This window comes from Lineus longissimus, chromosome 2 (assembly GCF_910592395.1).
Source record: "Lineus longissimus chromosome 2, tnLinLong1.2, whole genome shotgun sequence".
In the NCBI taxonomy this organism is placed as follows: Eukaryota; Metazoa; Nemertea; class Pilidiophora; order Heteronemertea; family Lineidae; genus Lineus; species Lineus longissimus.
Genome location: NC_088309.1, coordinates 2,978,991 through 3,003,138, shown reverse-complemented (window position 1 = coordinate 3,003,138; position 24,148 = coordinate 2,978,991). Strand labels below are relative to the sequence as shown.

Genomic DNA, 24,148 nt, shown 5'->3' with positions numbered 1-24,148 from the left:
CAGCCAGATTGGGGGATAGAGTCACCCGATGGTTGTAATGTTTAAGCCAGGCTGAACAACAGAATATTTCTTGATGGTGAAGATGTCTCAACAGGCTGGGGACAGATTCACTGGATGGTAATGATGTCTCATATGGGATGGGAGACAACCAATAGATGGTTACGTTTGGGGACAGAATCACTGGATGGCCATGATGCTTCTGCAGGGTTTGATGACACAACGGCTTGATATTGTCGGGGAATGAATTGGTTAGGCTCTCTGCCGGGTTTGAAGACAACACGGCATAAAAGCATATCGGCGCGATTGAGGGAAGGTATTTCTCATCACTCGGTGGTTAGGGTGTCATTGGCTGATATGAATAAAGTCTAGCAAATGCTTTTACTTCAATTTTGTACAGAAAGGTGTAGTGTAAATGTACATAGAGTTTTAGATAAAAGCATTTGCTAGTCTTTATTCATATCACCCAATGTCAGAATGGCTTGATAGTGTGGCTGTCTCCGCCAGGTTGGGGGACGGAATCACTGGATGGTTTTGTCTGCCAGGCTTTAGGATGGAATAGCTCAATAGTGTATGTTTCAGCCATCTGGGATACAGAATGATTGGGCTGATATACACACCTCCGCTGGCTGGGGAACAGAATCACCTGATGATGAAACACAGGAGGTCTGCTCATAGAAGGGATATCTGTAACGGTTTGGAGAAGAGGATTTTGTTGAAGACTAGCATGTACTGAATTTGTTTTCAATGAAGGATAACAAGTAGAAATCGTTCTCATATTTTGTATTAAACCTAAAAACTTTACAAGTATGCATATGATCTATAAAATAAGTAACTGTATTTTGGAAAATCAGTCATCTGTGAAAACATGATCACCACACTCAGTGGAGAATTCTAAATGTTAATTCAGCACAGTGAAATAATTTGAGAACTTAATCATTTGCCACTTCCCTCAAGCAGCATTTTGGGCCTTCCAGTCGGCATCTGGCCAATGATTTATGCGCTGAAGAAGCATGATGTCGCTTTACTGGTCCAATACTGAGGGGAATTACCAAATTGCTGCGAGGGGCAATAGTAGCAAAGATGTACAACAACATGACATACTAATAAGAAACAGGATATGATAATAACCAAACAATACAGATATTGAACACATCTCACTGTGAATTTCGAAAATGTGTTTGAACAAATTAAAGAGTTGGCTTCTTCAAATGAGTATATAATAAAGAATACAGATCTAGACTTATAAGAAAAAAAATGGATATCAGGGATCATCTAAAAATTGCCTAATGCCATGAGTTACTTTTTACATCTGTCTCTTAACCCTCTTATCCACATACATGATGAAAAGAGATGGATGAAAAAGACAGATGTCTGGCATCAACTTTTCATTTGGATGAAACAAGAGGGAGGAAAACGGCTGATCCCGTCCCCTGATGAAAATATTTCATCCTGCATGGCATCAACCATTTCGAGATGTTCCCTGAGAACACCCACCACCGAAATGCTGGGTCATGTAAATTTAATTTTCACACTGAACATGTAATGTGCTATCCACAAAACAGGTTTTATGAACAAATATTCATACACGTACATGTATATGTACCTATGTACAGTTACCTAAAATTACATCACCCCAGACATGGACATTCTGCATACACAATATCCCAATGAAATAGAAACTTGTATTTTGTAAAATACATAGGTCGTACTTATTCAGAAACAGTAAAGATTTTAACTTTCTTCTGATAATGAAAATAATGAGTTCGATTCAAGATAACGGTCTTATTGGGAAATGTTTCCTTTCCAAACAAAAGGATACCCATTCCTGATAAGGCTTTTTCATGAAATAGATTTTTCATCACCTAAGCAACAATGGTTGGATTTGCTCAATATACGATGGCTATACAGAAAGCCAATATCAAAACTGAAATTTATTGCAAGCTCAGCGCAGCACAATGGAGAACAGCATCTATTGTTACTCAATTTGAATCAATACAATAACATTATTATATTCCAATGTGGAACAAAATTCTGGGTGTGACAATGCTTCCCCAATAAAGCCATGAATGCATGAGTCATATTTCAACAAATACAGACATTAATTTGAACGGCAACGGCAATATTCGCCTCAGGAAAAAGAAATGAAAAAAATTGACTTTTGTATGGAGCTGAATTGATTATTGATGTTCTTACTGCTATATATTTTAGAATAATGATTATTGCTCTGGTACTTCGATACTGGCACATTGTGCCGTGCACATGCACCAAACAATATTGAAGGATGTACAAAAAATAGGGCAGAGTGACTAAAATATTGATAACCAGTCATTCATGCTTGTAAGCCATAACAATTTCAACACGCAAGAGTTTCAGTTAGCCAATGATAGCACTTTTCTTGCATTTTTGTTACTAAAAGCTATCGGTAAAAATGTCCTTCTAAGGGTGAAGATTTGTTATGCTATGAGAATTTGGTTGAATCCGCAGCCTGACAGAAATTTGAAATACAAATATTGAAAACAGAAACATATCAATAAGCTGTTTTTAACGAGACAGTAGTTCACAGGACTTGGAATTTGTCAGACCACAACCAATGAGGTTCTCATAGTAAATGCTTAGCTCTTGATATCTAACAAGCAATCACTGGACATAAACTAAAGACTTTAGAGGAACTATGACTGTCTTCCAAGAATGCAGCCAAAAAAACATAGGAAACCAACTAGGCCAACATTTAAAACATAAGGAACAGCAAGCAGGGATACAGACCAACAAAACAGAACAAGTTTAACAATGTCCCTCCCCATCAGCTTATAAAAATGAGTATTTCCAGGCACCAAACCTTCCAGAACCAATAGATACGAGGATTCGGCCAGCTCAGAGTAGGACTTCCAAGCAAGTTTTCAGAACTCACATCATCTCAAATACTAGTACTATAGTATTCAGTGGTTGAACCTTTTTTTGCAGATATACATATACATGTACATGTAGTTAAAAATGCATACTGCCTGGTTATCACCATGCAAGCTTTCCCAGACTAGCAGACAACTAACTCGGCTCAAGTCAAACAGAAAAATGCAATTGACTAGAAATTTCTGTACCCAAATAACAAGTCAGGTAGGTTTTATGGATCAGCAAAATCAAAACTGGATTACATGAAAACACTTAGTTTAAGGAGAAAATTACAGTTGGTTCCGGAAGGGTGAATGGAGTAACATGATCAGTCAATGCAGACAACTTCAGTTACAGAGCCATCATTTGCATTATGTTTGATAATCACTGTCTCATCCTTATTTGCTTGTTTGATTGGGTTGTTATTGTTCTCCACTTTAATCATGATTCTCTTGCTCGGTTGAGCATCGCATGAATCACTATGGCTTCTTTTCACACCGATACCCTGATTCAAGATAGAGACATGGAACTTTTGACTAGTTGACGGAGCAATGACAATCTTACTCTTACTACCAACAGAAAGAACTTTTGGCCGCCCACTTTCAGATGTTGTCACGTTATGATTATTCTCCGTGCTATTTTGACAAGATCCGGGTCGGTCACAACCACCAACAACAGAGACTATTTTTAGGCATGAATCCTGGTTATTCTCAGAGAGTACCCCTGAAACAGGGCTAACACTCTTCGTACAACTCTTATTTGATGAGTTGCTTGGCTTTCTCGAGAAATCCTCACTTATTACGACAACAGAATCATCAAGTCCATCGTTCTCAGCACTACTATCTAAGGTAGTAACAGGTTCCATTGATTTATCTCCTGCTGCTGAAGTTGGCACCGATTCCAGCTCAACTCCCTGCAGGTAGGTATTAGCTCCAACACCACTGTCTTTCACGGACTTCTGTACCTCCACAGGCTTTGCCAATGAGACAGTCTCTGTGATTTTGAGCTCACAACTTTCTGAACTCCTTAGCACCTCAATATCACCAGTGCCACCTTCGGGTTCCACAGAGGAAAGTGAAGGACCATTTTTGATGTCGTTGATTGTGTCTCGATTAAGAATTATTGGCCTTCCTCCTGACATATTGGAATCAGAGTCCCAATTATCCCAAAGGACAGAACTCTCAACACCTTTAGATTCAGATAATGACACAACATCAACGACCTTGAGCTGACATCTCGATAAAGTTGCACAGTCTCCAGGCACACTACTATCCTTCGTCGCATCCAAGCCTGTCCCGTCGTACGATTCACTTCTTGCTGATAATGCAACAGCCTCACTACCACCCTCCGGACTGTCCAATGACACAGTCTCACCAACTTTTAGTGACTTTCCACCAATTTGCCCAGCTAAAGATTGAGTATTAAGAATCCTTGGCTCACATTCCCCAGAAAGCCTTCTTTTTTCAACATCTTTTAAACCCAAATCTTCACTGCTTAGCAGAGATTCAGAAACAGTTTCAACAGTTCCAGAGGCATCTGATTGGTTATTGATGATCTTACTATGAAAGTTATTATTTTGTTCATTACACTCCCGACTATTCTGTTGCTGGTTGTCCGTATTCTCAATTATTGCATCAGCACAGACAGTTTTAGTTGAACCTTGGGACACTTCACTATCATTTGGATGTAAAGATACACTTTCAACGGAGCACGGTTTCTTGGTCTTTAAAGTGTCCAATGCTGGTGCAGCGTCATCCTGTATAGACCTTACATTCTCCATTTGTTCAGCCAACGAAACTGTCTCGACAATTTTTGGTGTAAACTCTTGCACATTCTTATTACTAGCACCATTAGCTTTAACAAGAGACAACAGAATTTTATCTTCTTTATCTTTTAACTTTTGAGCATCGTTCAGAATTTGTTTCACTCTCTCCTCCACAGTTTGTTCGTCTCCACTACCGCCATCAGTATTAACAGGCACTTGAGTATCATCATCATTTTGTGTTTGCTTTGAAATACAAGAAAGCAGATTATCTGCCTTAGCTTGAGCACTTAATAATTCTTCTGAAGTTTTTACAATCATCCGTCCCCCATCACAAACTTGTAATTTACTTTGTAACTCGGCCTTAGATTGTAACTCAGTCTGTAAGTTTGCTTCCCCCGGCTCAGGTTTAGAATATTGTTCTATCACGGCTGAAATAATTTCTTCAATTCTTTCAGCAGTTGCACTATTCTTCCTTTTAATTTTCATTGTAACCTCAGATCCAGATTTTTTCAAGCAAGTGCCCAATTTCGAAGCTGTCAACTGTCCACTGGGAGTATCATCATCATCGCTGTCGATGACGATTGTTTGCACTGCACCCCGCGGCTCTGAAACTTCCTCGTGTCCGTCAACATTGTCAGAAGCTTCTGTTTTCTCATCACCCACACTATCCGAAGAGTTCAACTTTTCAAAATATTCCATAACAAGAGGATTGACGTTTTCCTTGAACATATACTTCAACTGAGGGAGATACTCTTTCAATTGTTCGATTGAAATCAACTTGGAACACTGAAGCTGTCCATTTAAGTTCATCAGGTTGGAAATAAATGAACGCTCTATCTCAGCAGTGCAAACTTGCAATGGAACACAAAGAACATCTTCCACAGCATATAGAAACTTGGGCATTGACAGAAGGGGGAAGCACTGCCTCACAACGTCCTCAATTAAAGCAAATTCAGAACCCTCCCTTTGTACTGTAGGTAAAGTTACACCAAAGTGGTCCTTGGTGGTTATTTTAACTGACTGTGGAATGTGCTCCAAGCTGACAGGCACAGGCTGTCCAGTTGCGGCGAGTTGGGTTGTGGGTGGATTTAAGTTACCAGGCACAGAGACTGGTACACCAGGCATGCTGTTCATTGGAGACGCACTGCTGACATTTAAAGTCGGCATATTTTCTTGATAACTATATACAGGGCACGGCTGATAACCATAGCCTGTCATACCGTATCCTGGTAAATTCTGATTTGGAAATGGCGGAGCTTGTGAGATACTTGGCCTCACTGATGAAGAAAAGCTCGGCACATTTAATATCGGCAAAGGAGTCGCAGATGGCCTTGGTCCAAGTGGTGGATTTGGAGAGCTACTTGGCACATTTCCACTTGGTAAGGTGGTTTGGATGACCAGGTCCCCCTGTCGACTTGCCCTCCCGTAAGACGGAGTGTCACTGCCACGTGATCCTGGCCTTGGAACAGCAGAGGGTGAGGTACCAGCATTATTCAAGGAGTCTGTTGATGACGTTCGGCTTAGTGCAGCTGTAGGAGATACAATATCACCACTAGATCTTCTATCGGGTTGGAATTGGACAGGTGTAGATCCTCTTGAGCGTGAATTTTCCGAAGATCTTCTTCGTCTGTTTGCTGCTGTTTCTTTGTTCTTGTTGCCTGTGGGTTGCTCTTGGTACGGTGGTGGTAAACCACACGGCATTCCATGTGGTGGCATCATGTGACCAGGATACATATAGGGTGGTGGCATGTAACCTCTATGACCGGGGGGAAACATGCTCGGTCCGAACATCTGTTGTTGAGTCGATGTTGGCAGTGGTGTAGGCCCAGTAATGGGTGGGGATTGCTTGGTACTTGGTACACCAGTGTCTGATGTAGGACAAGCAGGGCCACCAGGAAATCGTTCAGAAAGTGGCTGGAAGTAAGCATTCCCTCCACCAAACATGTAACTCCCTGGATGACGTGGACAAGGCAAAGAATGCATTGGAGGAGCTCTAGTTCCAGGCGGTGATGCTCCCGTGTTGGTCACCACAGGTGGGCTATTATGGGTAGTGGCACTTCCAGATGAGGGCAGCTGACTTGATACAGATGCTGGGGGACGTACTGCCGAAGACGCAGGCCCTGCTAATTGTGGTGCTGGTCCTCTAGGAAAAGACTGTGGTATGGTGACATTTGGTGGAACACCCGTGTATGGTATACTGTTCATCATATTTGACAATCCATGTAACGGTGGTGGCGGTGGGACAGGTTGCGGCGGTGGTACTTCAACAAATTTTGCATTTTCGAAAGGACTTTTCGAGGGTAATTCATGGATTATAGGCTGACAAAGCATACATACAAGGTCGATACTAACGAGTTTAGTTGTAGTATCAAAGTCAAAGCTAATGCCAGCATCTTTACAGATGTGATTTAGATAGTCACTTTCCTCCTGACGTGCATCCTGCCCATCAATCGCCGGGCTGATCAGTAACGTTGCAGCATATCGGATAACCTTGAGTGGAACAAAACGTTGCTTTTGACGATACAAGTATGGCACCACTGTATTGTTAATCTGCACCCAACCACCTCTCACAATGCGATTACGATCAAATTTCATATTCTCGAGGAGATTTTGAGGAAAACTTTGTTCAACAGCATCATAGAAGGCCTCGAATTCCTGCAGTTTGACCACCAAATCTTTGGTTGAAAATGGTTCATGACCAAACTCAAAATCGCAATGTTCGTAATTAATTTCGTTGAGTAGTTTAACTTCATGCTCTGTAGCATAGAAACTGTGTAAAGGTGGTCTGTCTTTGAGTTTCTCAGGAAACATATTGGGAAAACGTGACAAAAGTTTGAACTCAACCATTCTGACGGCCACAAATTTTTCTTCCTTTCTGAATAATACCGGGAGGTTTTCTTTCGAGATTGTTGACCAGCCAAAGATACCTCTCCGAGATGCACTGTCAGGAGCATCCTTGTCATCGTCCGCATTTGGTGGAGCAACCTTGGGTTCAGTATTCACAGGGGTGATTGGCTGGCTTGCAGGTTGTTCATTTGGTTGTACCGGCATTTGAGGAACGGGGGGCATAGGCGTAACAGAAGGCATCTGACCATTTGGCAGTGGATACATCTGCCCAGGCATATCAGGTGGTACCTGACCCATCATTTGACAGGTCATCATCTGTGGTACTGTTTGACCTTGAGGTAGTGAGGCGATTGATTGTCTGTTCGGCAGTTGTTGCGATGGAATCCTAGGTGGCATTCTGATAGGTGGTGGCCCAGGAACAAATCCTGATGGTATACGAACTGGAGCAGGATGGAAGCCAGTCAGCTGAGGGCGCGGTACCAATGAAGGAGGTGGCGGTAAGACTTGCTGTACTGGCTGGTGACTGGCACCATCAGGTGGAGGCAGAGCTGAGGCGGTCAACTGACCATCTCCTGATTCTGTGACGTATAACACATCAGGTGGTTCTGGTTTCACAGGCATCGTGCTGTCTGGAAAGAAGATTGCACTTGGAATTAAAACCAGGAAATAAACAGTACTTTCGTACAAGAACTGAAGTACAACACAGCAACACACATAAACACCACCCACTGTTGGCTCATGAATGCTATGTAGCTGCTCCCGAAGTACCATTTTCATAACATAGCAATTCTACACGACGTTGTCATCTTCACATTGGGACTGGTCTCCGAGTCTTGGGGAGATTTCAAACCAATTGATAAGGGGCTACTGACATTACAATTTTCGGTTGAGGTGCAAACAGTTAGTTTAGTCAAACCTCAAATAAATTGGTCCTACACCACATGCCAGGGACCATGATGCGGTGGGCTTTGCACTTGGATGTGAGGCTTACCTTGATCTTGCACTTGATCAGAAGAGGGTCTGTTTCATCTAATCTCCATCAAGACAGACTAACTCTCACAATTATACTTGATCTGTGAATGACAAAAATGAGGAGAACAATCAGATATTTTGTTGATTTAATATAATACAATCAATGAAATAAACACAGAGGATGTTCAATGTCCTCAATGATTTCATATGGCTGCCTACAAAAGTAAGGAAATTACAATATTCATGAGAACTTAAGAGAAAAGAACGGGCAAAAAAGTTGGGAGTGAAATCTGAAAATGTATTTATGATGAATACGCCACTGAAAATTATTTCGATACAACCAGTCTAAACCGACTTAAAGAGGGGAAATTAATTCAAACTGTCATGCAAATGTGACCAATCACCATTCTCATAACAATGGAGCCATGTGTCACCATTTATTTAAGTTCTAACAAAGAAGGTCATTTTAGGGATCCGCAAACAATAGCCCATGCAGGACTGGGATAGTCACAAAGTGATGCTTTTGTTCACATTCTTCTAAAGGAAATGGCTAGCATGCACTAGCAACGACTGGTGATATGATGCTGGTGTAGAGCGGTGCTTACCATCCAGACATTGATCTCACATGCAACCGCGCTGCCTCCAGAGAGATGTCACAAATTCTATTCGGAACAAAGCCTTCCAGTGAAGAAACTGGAGTGGACTGAATCAAGAGGGTTTGCAATAAGCTGAAGCATACACAAACTCACAATCTTGGTAGATCAAGGCCTTATCAGAATTGGAACGACCTAAAAAGATGACCCTAATGGCTGAAGTGTCACAATTGATCATGCAAGATGGAACATGTTTGATTTCCAGAGCAATCTGATCAGATTACCTGGAGGACTACAGTGGTGCCTCAAGTCACAGGGATGGTGCATGCTACTATTTTGGGTGCCAATTGGGATTAGCCCTAGTGACAATCTGGAGCAAGGCATTTTGAACCTCCCCTCATACGATGTCCGGGTCGGCAGAGTGGATCCAAAACTTGAGGGTCAAGATGATTCAGGTGGACTACAATTCAACCAGTCATTTGGACTCGCACTCAAAAATATATGAGAATTCGTATGAAATAATTCAAAATGTAGTAAAGGCTATTGCTAGCTCGATTTTTGATTTTGGCAATTTATCTAAGGGACAACATGGAAATGTATTGCAACCTTTCAGATAGTGAGACCTTTTCTGGAACACTATACAGTAGGCAAAAGGGTTAGACTGAAGGTCAAAACTAAGACAAGTTGGTGCAAGCAGGTACAGACGTTATGTAATATTTAAGAGGATTACCCAAAGGTTATTACATGATATTAGGTAATCACTGTAATTCCAAGATACATGCATGGTCAGGCATATTGAGTGCACCCATTCAATATCAGGTAAACCTATTCAGCTTAGTAAAATAAATATTGAACAACCATTATCCAGACGGGAAGGAGTTGAAATTTTCCATTTACTGGACAAGCCAACACATCTCGAAAACATTCCAGCAGAAATTTAGTTTGGTAATATATGATTGGACACTCAAGTGTGTCTGTCTCGCACTATAGGTGTTGGCCTAGGACCCCCTCCCCACCACCAAAGTCACCTTGGATCACCTAATACAAAAGACCTACTTATTATTAAAAATAAAGTGTGGCCTTCAACCCTTACCTCTGCTGCAATCAATTTTAATTATGAGCATTGACAATAACGCCCACCAGTGGTGGTCTACCAGCGCCCCACCACAGCAAATCTCACAAAACTACCTACATCCTGTCCTAAATGAATGCAGCTTTTAGGTCAGGCATCTCAAATGACTGTCAACACAAACCAATACAAGAAGGAACATAAAAACAACATCACTACCAGATGCAACAACCACTACTCCAGCCTGCTACCTTAGATCTTGATTGTGTATCCGCTATCTCAAAGCCTTTGCCCCATCTCAAATCCCTTATAAACCCACTACCTCATAGCCTTTGTGTACCCACTATCTCATAGCCTTTGTGTACTCATTATCTCATAGCCTTTGTGTACCTGCTATCTCAAAGCCTGTTGTGTACCCACTATCTCATAGCCTTTGTGTACCCAATATCTCATATCCTTTGTGTACCTGCTATCTCAAAGCCTTTTGTGTGCCCACTATTTAAAATCCTTGTAAACCCACTATCTCAAAGCCTTTGTGTACCTGCCATCTCATAGCCTTTGTGTAGTCTGCTATCTCAAAGACTTTTGTGTACCCACTATCTCAAAGCCCTTGTATACCCACTATCTCATAGCTTTGGTGTACCCGCCATCTCATAGCCTTTGTGTACCTGCCATCTCTAAGCCTTCTGTGTACCCACTATCTCAAATCCCTTGTATACCCGCCATCTCATAGTCTTTGTGTACCCGCTATCTAAAAGCCTTCATGTACCGCTATCTTTTAACCATATCACATTCCTTGGGCCACAAAAATCCATCTTGCCCGGCTCTATTTGTTGAATGTAATAATTTTCTAAACCAATTCTACCAGGTTGAAGTCTTGGCATACGGCACGCTATTTAAAAATCTCACTGAAAGTAAATGTCAACAAAGCTTTGCATTACGCAATGCAAAGTTCAATAGGCAACAACGTTACAGAACAAAACAATCAGGGATACAAAAATTGAGACATACTTGAAATCGAATACAATTTCAACTACACCTACCAAACACAAGAATCGACAATGACAAATGACGGATTATCGATCAGCTGCTCTGACATGTCTGAAGCAATCCATATATCAACATATTTCGACACAACCAATCAATAAAACTCAATCCCTACACCCACACATTATTCTCTCAGCCAATCGGAATCAAGGTGCAGACAATACTAATCAATAAACCGAGGAAATAAGCAGCAATACCCCTATTGTGAACAGGTTAAGCACCCCTAGGGTAATGTGGAACTCCAATAACATCTCACTTTGATCATAAGCTGATACTCACATCATGGATGGTAAGCACACACAATCCATTAGACAGGTTCACCACACAGACAGCTAGGAACACATCTGAGAAAATCTAACGCAATTAGCATATGAAAGCAATCCAGGTAGTGGATCAGCTGCTCATTAACATATCACTGGTCACATGACCAGATAATCAGTTTCAATTTTACTATGCTGATGAGCATGGTTTTTGTTATTGCATAACCCTCGCTGCAATTATAGATCATACTCAATAGCCGCACTTACACCACCTGAAAATGGACCACCAATCTTGGTTCGGGAACCAATGCCGCACCATCGAAAATCCACCAAGCGCTTACACCAGCGCTGCAGCTAGTCATAAAATCCGGCTACAGATGGCGCGCAAACAATAAATTGCATGCGCAGAAAGCGCCATTTCGAAAGCGCCGCCTGGAGCCGAACCATCTAACTAGCTAATTGCCGATCCATTTGCGCGTACACCACGACAAAGCCGAGCTTTTAACAAGCCGGGCGAATTTGGACCATCAAGCTTGGTGGGACAAATTCGCTCGGCAATTTGTATCGGCAATGGATTGCCGAACCAATTTGTCGCGGCAATGTGGTGGTGTAAGTGCAATTGGTCCACCAATATTTCGTGGTGTAAGCGCAGCTAATGTTTGACAAATGTATTCCACTCTAATCTGTGAAAAACATGACATCAAGCATGGATTATTTTTCATAGGAATGTGCTTTGTCCCTTGAAAGTCCACTGAAATCAATTTCCAGTCTTTTTATGGTGACACTAACGAGTATTGGCCCAACCCATCTAGTGAAATCAACCGTGATCAGAATGACTGGGTCCAAAGGTTCCACCAAGCCACTCAGTTCTGCTGAAACCATCCATCTCAGTGCCTTTCATATCCAGATGCCCTGTGGCTGCATCTCATTAGTATGCCTCTCCAGACACCTCATCTGCAGTGGTTGCTTGGCAACCATCAGCTATAATTGAATGATAAATGTTAGAGAGAATAAGACTGGAACAGGCTATAAATAGCAAACATACTAAAGCAATGAATCACCATAGAATTTTACTGTGTGTGTCATGTAGATTTTGAAAGACTTTGTATTCCAAATTTTGTTTATTGTCTCCATTTTATTGTAACAGCTCTGGAAGAATTCCGGATGGCTGCTCCAGCACAAAAGACATTTAATCCTTTGTCAGTGTACACAAAGGGACAATCCCAGAGCTCCCTTGATCCTAACAATTTAGACATGGCTAGTTGTTCCAAGACAAAAGGTTTGCCAATCCTTTTGTTGAAGTTCTAAACTGCTTCGAAGAAAGGCTTGAAATAGAGCTTGCTCGTGCTGTGGATAGCCTTTCAGCAAACTGAAGATTCCCAGCAACTTGCAAATACAGATGTTCAGTTTATAGGGAAAGCTTTTCATTACATAAGTCATTATTATGCAAAACTGCTGGTCAGCCAGGCTGAAGACATCCGAAATCAACAAGAGTTGCATTTATGGAATTTTCTGAAGCAGATACCATTAAGGAGTGGAAAAGGCATAATTAATTTTCATTGAAAACATTGATGGGAATTTTAAGAGGGGTGGCAGTTAGATTTGCTCCTAACAGGAAAACCAAATCAGAATTTAAACAAGGGGGCGAATCTGAGAGGGAGCGGGAGAAGTGACTTGCAAAAACACTGTCACTGGGTTTACAGTCTGCTTCCAATTTCAATCATCCATTGCATAAACAGTTTGTTATGAGACAATCTTGCCCCAGCATCGGACTACTTTTGTAGGTCAAGGCCAAAATATGACCTTGACATTGAATAGGTCAATTACAAACCAGCTTGAAACATTGGTTAGCTTTCAGGACATCCTGACATGTCGATTGATAACCAAGGTTGTCAGCTGTGTTAGATATAAAAGAATGACATGGGTGGTGCCCAAAATCAATTCAGCCTGATAAGTTTCCTGAAATTTCAGCCAACCATCCTGATCAGTTTTAAGGGCTTCTATCAGTCGCTTATCAGGTAACAGTTTTACAGGAGCATTTATGGTTAAAAATAGAATTATAAAGAGATAACCAGCAGAGAAGATTAGGTTGCAGGTAAACCATGAACACACACCACTGGGTGACTGGTACATTTTTCAAATTACTAAAGTATCAGTGATAATAATTTATAGCATATTCCAAGACAAATGGACAAAACAACTGGGGGGAGTGTCAAACCCTGTGATGTGTGGATACGGTATCAGCCCATATGTCTGATGAACCTCATCTTGAGGCTCTTACTTGGGGCGAGTACAGACTTCACCAGGGAGGGATGCACAGGATTATGATTCACATTCTACATTCACATGATACACATTAACAGATTCGTGACTGACCGACTGAACAGTTCGATAATCAATCTCAGTCTGTCTCAGTGACACCGAGTCACGTACGTACAGGTGCATGCAATATGACATTTAAGAACTTCCGTCCGGGATATGCCGATGGTACGGTTTGCACATAGCTGACCAATGATGCCTACAATACAAAATAGCAAAGAATCATTCAATCTAAGAAGGATGGATGTGACAGACCATGCCATGCATGAACATCCCATGCAATGCAGACATGATTAACACTAACAGAATCAAGTCCAGACCAAAGTCAACGAACTTCATTCTCACTGTCTGACACTGTCTCTGTATATTAAAGGGTTCTCTAGTCTGTATACACTTACGTAATGATCAGCCACTTGGCTAAACAATTATGCAGAAGACGGTGTCGTTGTTCAAGAAATGACAGCTTGATGAATGCTCAAAATCGACAACGTGCTTCTGTTTTCATACAGAAACACAAGCACTTTTCAGTTTCATGTCTTGACGAAGTGGGGCAGCAGGGGCACTGTATTTTCATTCTCGTTATCAGAAAATGTTAGTGTACATTGCTTTTGTACAAGAGAATATGCAAAGACGTCAAGGTTTGAGGTTTAGTCACATGATAGCTTGGCCGGTTTCCAAAATCATGTGACTTCTTCCCCGGTTGGTCAAAATGGCAGACGGACGAAAATTTCTTATTTTGCAAATCCTGGTCCAAATTTTGCTGCTGCTGCATTCCGCAGTGGCACATTTATCTGGAGAAAATGAAAATAAATCAAGCATAAGATATGGAATAACTCCTACAGTTGGTATGCCATGGCCTGCACCTAAGTCGATGGCAATCTCCAAAACTGCCTTTCTTCTGGAAGCAGAAAATTTCCAGTTCAGAACCACTGGCCAGGATTGTGATATCATTCTAGAGGAGGCCTATCGCCGTTACTATGGTGATATCTTTTACATCCATAATGATGATCGTTCAACCCTACGATTTGCGAGTAGGACAAGACGGCCCGGGTCGCCCCTTGCCATGGGTCTCATCGAGGAACTTGACGTAAATGTTTTGAAAGTGTGTGAAAAGTTTCCGTCGCTCGGCATGGATGAATCTTGTAGGTTTTTGTTGTTTTGAATAAAATATTTTAATCACAATATACTTTTGCGATCGTAGGCTACTTTTTGGCGAGTGACATAGACAGCATAGTGTCCTCGATGTAGTAAATATCATCTTGTTCATTGGGAATCACTTGTTTCTAATGGAGTGGCACTGAGTCTTCAGTGAATAATTGTATTAAGGACATCGAATTGAGAAGTCCCAACTTTATCAAATACATGTACTGTCTTTCCAGATCATCTGCAAGTGCAGGCTCCAAAATCTTTGCTGAATGCAAATACAGTTTGGGGAGCCTTGAGAGGTTTGGAGACATTTGCTCAGACGATCTACCAGACATTGGATGGTGAGGTAAGGCAACAGTTATGCACAAAATATAGTTTTGTTTCCATTCCATTTGAGAGTAAAATCAAGCTGGACTGATACTCATTTATATCGATGCCATATTCATGTGCAACTGCAAGTGAAATTAAATGTGTATTTTTTCTATTCAGTTCATGGTCAATGGTTCGACCATCGATGATGCTCCAAGATTTTCTCATCGAGGATTGTTGATTGACACATCCAGGCACTTCGTTCCAAAGTCAGTTTTGTACAGAAATCTGGTAAGGAGACTTGGCATGATTCTTTTCTGTTCTTATTCAATGAAATGATAAATTTGTTCATTTACCTTTAGGATCAATTAGCAAATAAACAATGTCTATCCAAGATATATGACAAAGTGAGTTCCTTCGCAACCTTTAAACGTGTAATTATTTATGTTCAGTTTTGAACTATTAAGGATAATCTCTCTTGATTGGTGTGGGAATTTTCCTCTTCATCTTGGTCTCTATTAATTTGTATTTGTTTGTAGGAGGCCATGTCACAAAACAAGATGAATGTCTTCCATTGGCACATTGTTGATGACCAGTCTTTCCCGTATGAAAGTAAAACATTCCCGGATCTGAACAGAAAGGTTTTTAGTTTGTATACTAGGAGAGAAGTTTGACTAACTTTAAACTATCGTTCGAAAGTTTTACTGAACTTATGTTGAAGCTCTTTTGTGAAAAAGTTAAAAATGGAAGAACAATCAGAGTAAAAAGGAGACTTGCTTGTTGTGGTTTGCATATTGTCTTAATTGTAGCTTACTGTAGCTTGAATAACATAACATTAGGCATCTGCTGAAGACTGATTTAATAGCAGTTTTCTTCAAATTTCCTTTTGTTGCGTGAAATTAATCTTCTGTCCTTTTGGTTTTCTTGACTTAAGGGTGCCTTTGAGCCTCATTTCCATGTTTACACCCAAGAAGACGTTGCTGAAGTCATAGAATATGCAAGATTGAGGGGAATAAGGGTAGTACCAGAGTTTGACACACCAGGTAATGGCACTGTTTGACATATTAGAAAAGACAAGGCGGAGGCGATGTGTTACACTCTCTGACCTGTGGAACCAGGTGTTTCAATAGCTCAAAGGGGTCAAAATTGAATTGGGTTCGGGTGGGGGTGGAGGGGGGTCAGACATGGATTAGTTTCTTTTAATTTACTGTACATGGTACTAGCATTGTTTCAAGGAATTTGCAGTGATTTGCAGGCATGCCTGTGAGTTTAATTGAAGAAGTCAAACACTTCAGTCAGTAAAAACCTTTCTCCGACCTTAAAACTGGGTAAATATTCATCCTCTTCCCATTATTTTCAGGTCATACTGAATCATGGGGTCCAGGTCAACCAGGTTTACTTACTAAGTGCTACAGCGGTGGAAAGCCAAGTGGGAGCTTTGGACCCATTGATCCATCTGTCAACACAAGCTTTGCCTTCATGGAAAAATTGTTAAAGGAGATCTTTGCTGTGTTCCCTGATAAATATGTTCATCTTGGTGGGGACGAAGTGTCATTTACATGCTGGTAAGTTGATATATTCTTATATTTCATCAATGACTCTAATTTAACTTATCAACTGATCACCTATTATCGGAAATCTGACTGTCCTCATTATTATAGAAAAATTTGCTGACTGAGCAGATTTGCACCATCCCATAATAAAGGGGGTAACCTGAAGAACATGTATGGAATGTTTTAGTTTAATTCGTTATATTCAACTGCATTTTCTATACTTATATTTCAGGCAGAGTAATCCTATTATCAGCAGCTTTATGAAGAAGATGGGATTTGGCACTGACTACAGTAAACTGGAGCAATATTACATGCAGCAGTTAGTAAAAGTTAATTCATGTTGCTATTTCATCATTTCTAGAAAGCAATGTAGGTAGACTTGGTTATGTCTAAAAGCAAAAGTGGACTATCTCAGTCATCAGATGAGATGCAAGCTAAATTGGCATTATGGTTCATTTTGCCAGTTAATCAGTTTGAAGAACGAGAATGTGGTTGTTGGCGCACACATGTTTGGACTGAATGTTTGAAGATCTATTGACAAACACCAAACCTTAGTTGAACAGCACCAATTGCCCCCTGCTTGACAAATTTCAACTATAAAACCTACTATGTTGGGCATGAACTGAGTGGCATCTGACAGCAGAAAATAATCAGCTTGCACAACTGATATACTCAATTTCATACATTTTCAGTATTTTGAATATAATTGATGGCTTCAAGTCTGATGATCAGTATATTATCTGGCAAGAAGTGATTGATAATGGATGCAAGGTGAGCTGTTCTAGCTGAGAATTTTATGCCATTTTCATACCTGACGTGAGCTTAAACAGCTCAATTTCTCGTACTTCACTTATTGTTACATTAGAAGAGGCAATATTACTGTAAATTGTATGACCTCACCTGTTAACCAATACTTGATGAGTTTGATTTTGTCTTCTGCATTGACTGTGTCCCCCTCAAACTTAGATTTAACTTCACCTCATTATCTTCCTGCTCAAAGGTTAGTCCAAAGACAGTTGTTGAAGTGTGGAAGGGAGGGTACCAAGCCGAACTTGCCAAAGTGACCAAAATGGGCCTGACCACGCTGCTATCGTCTTGCTGGTACCTGAACTATATATCCTATGGAAGTGACTGGACAAAGTATTATGCATGTGACCCTCAAGATTTCACAGGTGAATAGTTGCATTTATTCTAAATACTAGGAATGACAAAGTGTTCCAAACATGTCGACAAGCTTTCCGATTGAAATCTGTATCTGGTCACTGACATTTGAATTACATGTACACAGAAGTGGCTGAATGTTGATGATTTTAAAGGTCTATTTCAATCTAGAGGATGTGACAACCATTTTGCATTATTGTCTGTATAATTCTGGAGTTACAACTCTGAATATTTCTCCTCTAGGAACTGATGCACAGAAAGCGCTTGTGATTGGTGGTGAGGCCTGTATGTGGGGCGAGTTTGTGGATGGCACAAATCTGGTGGCTAGAACTTGGTAAGGATGTATGGGCAATTCATAGCAACCTGATCAAGTAAAAGGGTCGATCATTTTTTGCCTGAGCTAAAAGAGTAAATCACAGTCAAATGTACTTGAACATTCAATGATCCTTGCAGCAGTTGCTGCTGTCATCTAAAACTTGTGAGCCCCACTGACCCTTTCCATTAAAAAAGATCTCAACTGAAGCAACATGGCTGAACTGTTCTTTAACAGTGTTCTTTATTCAGTGAGGAGTACTTCATAGTTCGTTAGCAGACATTATAATGTCTTGATTTGTTTCATATTACAGGCCTCGTGCATCTGCAGTGGCTGAACGCCTTTGGAGTCCGAAGTCTTACACAAGCACTTCAGCGGCAGCTCCACGTCTTGAGGAACAACGTTGTCGCATGTTAAGGTGAGTGAGGATATTTTTTGAGACACTTCACAAACAAAATACTGCAGGGTTCAAAGTTGGGGCCTATTTGGTAGCACATTTTGTGACCTCAGTTTTACCTGTTTGACCACAGGTCTACTGTGCAACTTAATTTTTGGCCTGTGCCAAGAATATGCTCTATACATATCTTGTTTTCTTGTTTTCAGACGTGGTCTAGTTGTTGAACCTGTCAACGGTCCTGGTTGGTGCCTTCACGAAGTCCATGGAAGAAGGGACGTCAATGAGGAGCGAAAATTCAGGCCAATTTTCCCCGAGTTCAAGAGAGAAAACCTGTAAACTGATGTAACCCAAGATTTTTTCCTATTGCTTTTCATGCCCACTGAAGACACTTTTGATTTTTACTGATAAATAAATGAGTTCTACAAGCATGATTTGCATCAAATATGGAAAAAAATCTTTCCCAGGCTCTTAGAAGGGCATGCTGGTTGGTAAATTGGAAGGCCTGTCTTGAATACACCTGATTCTCAATCAGCTGAGGAACTGATACAAATACATGTAGTTCAACCGTGCCATTAGATTAGTTTTTGCTTTATTTCAACAATTATTGTTTATGCGCTTTCGTATAGAATATATTGGTGCTTCATCTCAAGGTTGATAGAGGTTTTAAAAGGTAATAATGTACTTTGTTGTAGTGGGAAAAGCAAAAGTGCAGCTGAGATATACTTAAAAGGACTTGAATGTGCTAATTTGTTAAAACATGTCCTCATCTTGTACTGGTCACATTCCATACTCATTTTGTACAACAATATGATAATTATATAAAATAATAGTAATAAAATTGGGCAATTTGCTCATACTAATTGTGTTTGTCATTCATTGCGATCCAAAGGAGCTGACTGTGTATAAGTTTTACAAAACTGTCACAACCAGCTGGATAAAGCCTTTTCTCACAACCTGAGAAATTGAGATGTGAGAATCCCAAGCACAGTTGTTCCTCATTGAGCACTGGGTCAATATTAGTAATGAAGGGTTGGACCACGTTGGAAACCACCTTCAAACCAACTTCATGGAGACCCCCCGGTTGCATCACCGACTTCTGTAAAGAGCAGCGTACAGAGGTACAGAGGTGTATCATCTAGAAGCTTGCTATGTAAATGGTTATGCCAAAAAAGAGTCTCCACCAGCTAGACCAAAAGGACAACTTTTGAATCAATTCACTAGAGATAACGTTGCAGCTGAACAGGCTGTGTCTGAGACAATCTGCAGAATCGGGACACAAATGGTCAGACCAATCAGGTTGATTTTTAAAGTATCATTTTCCTTCAGTATTGTCTCCGGAGTCCCTCGTGAGCCAAGAAAATGGTCCTTCTGCTTCCCGTTTTTAACAGGCCAATGCTAGAGGAGTCCATTGTGATCCCCGTTGTCATTGAAAGAGGACACGGGCGGATTCAACCAGCTGTAGAGGACACGGCCGGGGGATTCAACCAACTGTAGATGACACAGGAGATTCAACCTGCTGTAGAGGACAAAGGCGGATTCAACCAGCTGTAGAGGTCACGGCCGGGGAATTCAACCAACTGTAGATGACACAGGAGATTCAACCTGCTGTAGAGGACAAAGGCGGATTCAACCAGCTGTAGAGGACACGGCCAGGGGATTCAACCATCTGTAGATGACACAGGAGATTCAACCTGCTGTAGAGGACAAAGGCGGATTCAACCAGCTGTAGAGGACACGGCCAGGGGATTCAACCATCTGTAGATGACACAGGAGATTCAACCTGCTGTAGAGGACACAGGGTATTCAATCAGCTGTTTGTAGCCTCCTATTACCCATTCCAAGTCAATCCCACACTCAATCATACCACAGTGGAGAGACTAAAATCAACATGTGACACAGAAGAAACAAATTGAAAACCAGACCAATTCATTTAGAAATGATACGAACGCGTAAAATCAATCAATTAAGTTTTATTATTTTGATTATAGATTGACATGTAATAAAAGACATTTGGACATTGGTCATCGAGATATTGGAGTTAGTCAATAAAGTTAGGGAGAATATCCCATGCATTCAATTAAAAGACCGTACTTGACCTATATAATCTCATAATAACATCACATGGTACAATGTTATAGGATTGTACAGCAAATGTTAGATATAATACTGTGATACATGTACTTGTCTTTTGTATTCGACAAAGATCTGACTTTTTATTTCTACTGGTACCACACCTGTCACAGTTTTTCCGAATCAGCACTCAAAAACTAAGGTTGTCATAAAAAGAAGAGCACTATCTGTATATCTATGTAACTGTGCCAGAAGAATGTATCCCACCTGAAGTAAGTTGTGTCAAGTATAGCACGTGAAAAGGACACAAAATCGTTAAACCTCATCCCTTATCAGCCTAAAGTGGCTGTCTGACCATCCTCCAGCCTCAATACTGAACTGGTTAAAGATACATTGAAAGTAAAAACACTGTATAAGTGAAATGATACAAAACCCTTTGAAGATATGTAAGGAATTAAAACTACATTATATCTAATGTCCACAACACAACACCTCACCAATTATACTTCCACAAAATGAATACTACATTGGTCCTAGACCCACAATTACTAAACATATACAATGGGCTATTTGATTTAAAGCGAAATATTTCATGACTTGCGTACATCACAGATTGTTCCACAGCATTAATATAAGTCCTGAGGAATCAGAAATAGCATTAAGGAATGGAAGATTGAGATCATTTGACACTATACTGCAACCAAGAAAAATATTTGTCTTTAGACTGTTAAATATTAGGAACTGCCATAGCCAACATACATTTTCACAGCCGGCTCCTTCTTTAAACTGGAGAAGAAGGAGCATCTCCCTTGAGTGCTGTCTCAATTTCCATCATAACACGCAGACAAAGCTCCTCCTGCCATGGCAGAGTTACACACTGCACATTCACAGGTAGACTTTCTGAATTGGCCGATAGTTTTTTGACAAGTTTGTGAATCGCATCTCTACATGGATAATCATTTAATTTGTCATCATCCTCAGCAGTAACTCTTGTTACAGGCAATGAACCAGCAGTGAAATCGAGGATATTATAGAGGGCCGTATAATTCACTATAGTTACAACAGTCCTCTTGTCCTTGGGTAAGGCAGGGGTAGAGAACCCGGGACAGATGACTGCATCTAAGCGATTATTCTGCCAATGGCTGATGACATCTTCACGATACTGCTGCACCTTTTGATGGAATTGCCAGTATTCAGAAATGGTTGACAAGTCTAACCCAATGCTGAACAAGTTACTCAAAGCCTTAGAAAAAGGGCGCAAGCAGAAGTTCATTATTCTTCTGATTCCTAATGGAATGCACAATAAGAAATAAATGGGTGCTATTGCTTCATCAATTTTATCATACTTGAGAGGTTTTATCAGGCTAGCACCGCCATCACCAGTAACGGCATTCTTATAGCAGTATGTGATACCATGCTCAACATTTGGAGGACACCATGGGACAAGTGTGTGACCAAGACGTTCCAAGACACCTTTTGCCACTTCAACAGCCCGCTCACATGCTGGTGCAGCCTGAAGAAACCCATCATTTACATAGTACCCAATTCTAAGACTTTGTTTGCTTTCGAAAATATCATTGCGAAATGGAATAGCAGGGACTTTAGGATCAAGCTGGAATAGATAAGGACAAAGCAATGCCTGCATGACTACAACAAGTCCATTCACATCTCGAGCCATTGGTCCATAGCCAGCAGCAATAGACGGGCGTGAAGAACCCGATGGATGCTGTCCTCTTGAGCTCAATCGGCCGTTGGTCGTTTTAAGGCCACAGATTCCACACATGTGTGATGGAATGCGTATGCTCCCTCCTATATCAGATCCCATGCCAATGATGGATCCCCCACTAGCAATAAGGGCTCCTTCCCCACCTGAAGATCCTCCAGGAGAACGGCTACGGTCATGTGGATGAACAGTCATTCCATAGATCGGATTGCTACATTGGAAACTGAGCAAGCTTTGCGGCACATTGGTTCTGACAAATGGTATGGCACCTTGCTTCTTCAGTACCTTTACCAGAACACAATCATCTAAACACAGCGTATCCAAATTAGTTGATAAACCAAGACTAACAGTGTAGCCTTTGATTGGATAATTCTCTTTTATGCTAACGGGCAGTCCATGCAATGGCCCTTTCTTGGCAGCCACGTCACATTCTAAAGCCAATGCCTCAGCTTCCCAGATGGGCTCAATAACGCAATTGATTTCTCCATCAATGTCCAGGGCCTTTGTTTGGTAGGCCCGCAGAACATCCAAAGCTTTCAACTCTTTCTTCTGAAGTTTCACAGCCAATTCATCACTTGACAAGGAAACTATCTCATTCCATGCGGAGTCCGGATTTTCTTCCGATAACTTTTCACGAAGCTTCTTCTTTGATACAATGCTCTGCAAGCTGTGGTCTCTTCTCAGTGTTCGCAACCTGTACCACTGATACACATTTAGTGATACCTTGGCCACAACTCCCACACCAATAGTAGCAGCAACAAGACAGCTCAGAGGATCACCTTTCTTTACATCAGATTGTAGCTTGTTAAAAGCTTTAGTCCCGTACGTTATTACATAGTTCATGTTTGCTGAACCTTATAACTAATTCTAACAAACAAGGAATGATTTGCAACACAGCCGGCTAGTCGAATCAGCTCTGCTTAGTGAACTTTGCACATCAAACATGTCATGTTATGTTTACGGAAGTAACAATTGTGGGGAATCCCCTTGTTCAAGGTGTTTTGCAGACCAGAAATTCGCTACGAGCCACAGTCTCGCACTCGTTGAGATTTTCCGTACAGTGCGGAGGACGGTGTCAAGGGCTGCGTCAAACAGGCCCCGGGCAACCGACAGGAGGTAGTCTTTCAGTTCTTGCTGAGGCCTAATCATACATCACAGGCACCATAATCTATACATTTCTGGGTTTATATAAATCCAGAGAAGAAGTCTACAGCATTTTCATTGCATTTAATTCATAAGTGCTCCGATAGGTAGCGCAGCCGTATACCACTTTGACTCCTGAAATAAATTGACCAAGAAATGGCATGATGTGTGCGATCTTCAAACCGGCCTCAATCGGTTCAAAATGGATCACTGGAGAATGTCATTACCACCGGCAGATAGCCAAATGCATCTAGTTTCTTTATTGGATGTGAAAACATGGGGTCATCTCGGCTATTTTTTCGCTTTATGGCCTAGAATTTGGACGAGCATAATTGACACTCGTACAACCTCGCTCGACCCACTGCCCAACCTCGCGTGGCAGATGGAAGGTATGTTACATATTGGAAGGTATGTTACATATTGGAAGTTATGTTACATACGATGAAATCAGGGGCTCGCTTCTCAGGGCCGGAGAAGCGAACATGAACCCCTGATTTCCTCAGGATGGTGCCCCTTGCGCCAGCAAATGAGTCAGGCACCGCCAAAACTCAATCTTCATTTTTGAGACGACCCCT

At 41.1% G+C, this 24,148-nt stretch overlaps 3 protein-coding genes across 8 annotated transcripts; 1 reads left to right on the top strand and 2 right to left on the bottom strand.

The window, feature by feature from the left end:
* Positions 1–767: 767 nt before the first annotated feature.
* Positions 768–14,292, bottom strand: LOC135501553 (uncharacterized). Of its 6 annotated transcripts, none has more exons than XM_064793714.1 (3): positions 14,157–14,292; positions 8,490–8,571; positions 768–8,127 (listed from the first exon to the last, which is right to left on the bottom strand). In XM_064793714.1, the coding sequence occupies exon 3, from the start codon at positions 8,117–8,119 to the stop codon at positions 3,215–3,217; it is 4,905 nt and encodes a 1,634-aa protein (XP_064649784.1). In that variant the 5' UTR covers positions 8,120–8,127; positions 8,490–8,571; positions 14,157–14,292; the 3' UTR covers positions 768–3,214. The 6 variants fall into 6 exon arrangements, with proteins under 6 accessions (XP_064649784.1, XP_064649809.1, XP_064649818.1 ...); XM_064793739.1 differs by lacking the exon at positions 14,157–14,292 and adding an exon at positions 11,459–11,526; XM_064793748.1 differs by lacking the exon at positions 14,157–14,292 and adding an exon at positions 11,176–11,214.
* A 153-nt stretch (positions 14,293–14,445) lies between these two features.
* On the top strand, positions 14,446–19,493 carry LOC135501550 (beta-hexosaminidase subunit beta-like). The gene is made up of 12 exons (XM_064793701.1): positions 14,446–14,900; positions 15,138–15,250; positions 15,394–15,504; positions 15,753–15,854; positions 16,148–16,256; positions 16,574–16,778; positions 16,999–17,085; positions 17,459–17,537; positions 17,767–17,938; positions 18,171–18,261; positions 18,554–18,658; positions 18,844–19,493. The coding sequence occupies exons 1-12, from the start codon at positions 14,468–14,470 to the stop codon at positions 18,971–18,973; spliced, it is 1,737 nt and encodes a 578-aa protein (XP_064649771.1). The 5' UTR covers positions 14,446–14,467; the 3' UTR covers positions 18,974–19,493.
* A 1,119-nt stretch (positions 19,494–20,612) lies between these two features.
* Positions 20,613–23,401, bottom strand: LOC135501528 (fatty-acid amide hydrolase 1-like). The gene has a single exon (XM_064793682.1). It carries the CDS (start codon positions 23,271–23,273, stop codon positions 21,489–21,491), a length of 1,785 nt encoding a protein of 594 aa, XP_064649752.1. The 5' UTR covers positions 23,274–23,401; the 3' UTR covers positions 20,613–21,488.
* Positions 23,402–24,148: the final 747 nt, after the last annotated feature.

What these genes read in the sequence shown, in the direction of transcription:
- LOC135501553 (XM_064793714.1), bottom strand. Translation starts at nt 8,119, where the DNA reads ATGCCTGTGAAACCAGAACCACCTGATGTGTTATACGTCACAGAATCA.
- LOC135501528 (XM_064793682.1), bottom strand. Translation starts at nt 23,273, where the DNA reads ATGAACTATGTAATAACGTACGGGACTAAAGCTTTTAACAAGCTACAA.
- LOC135501550 (XM_064793701.1), top strand. Translation starts at nt 14,468, where the DNA reads ATGGCAGACGGACGAAAATTTCTTATTTTGCAAATCCTGGTCCAAATT. An exon ending in ACCAGAGTTTGACACACCAG is followed by an intron (nt 16,257 to 16,573) that starts GTAATGGCACTG and finishes CATTATTTTCAG; the next exon opens with GTCATACTGAATCATGGGGT. An exon ending in GAAGTGTCATTTACATGCTG is followed by an intron (nt 16,779 to 16,998) that starts GTAAGTTGATAT and finishes CTTATATTTCAG; the next exon opens with GCAGAGTAATCCTATTATCA.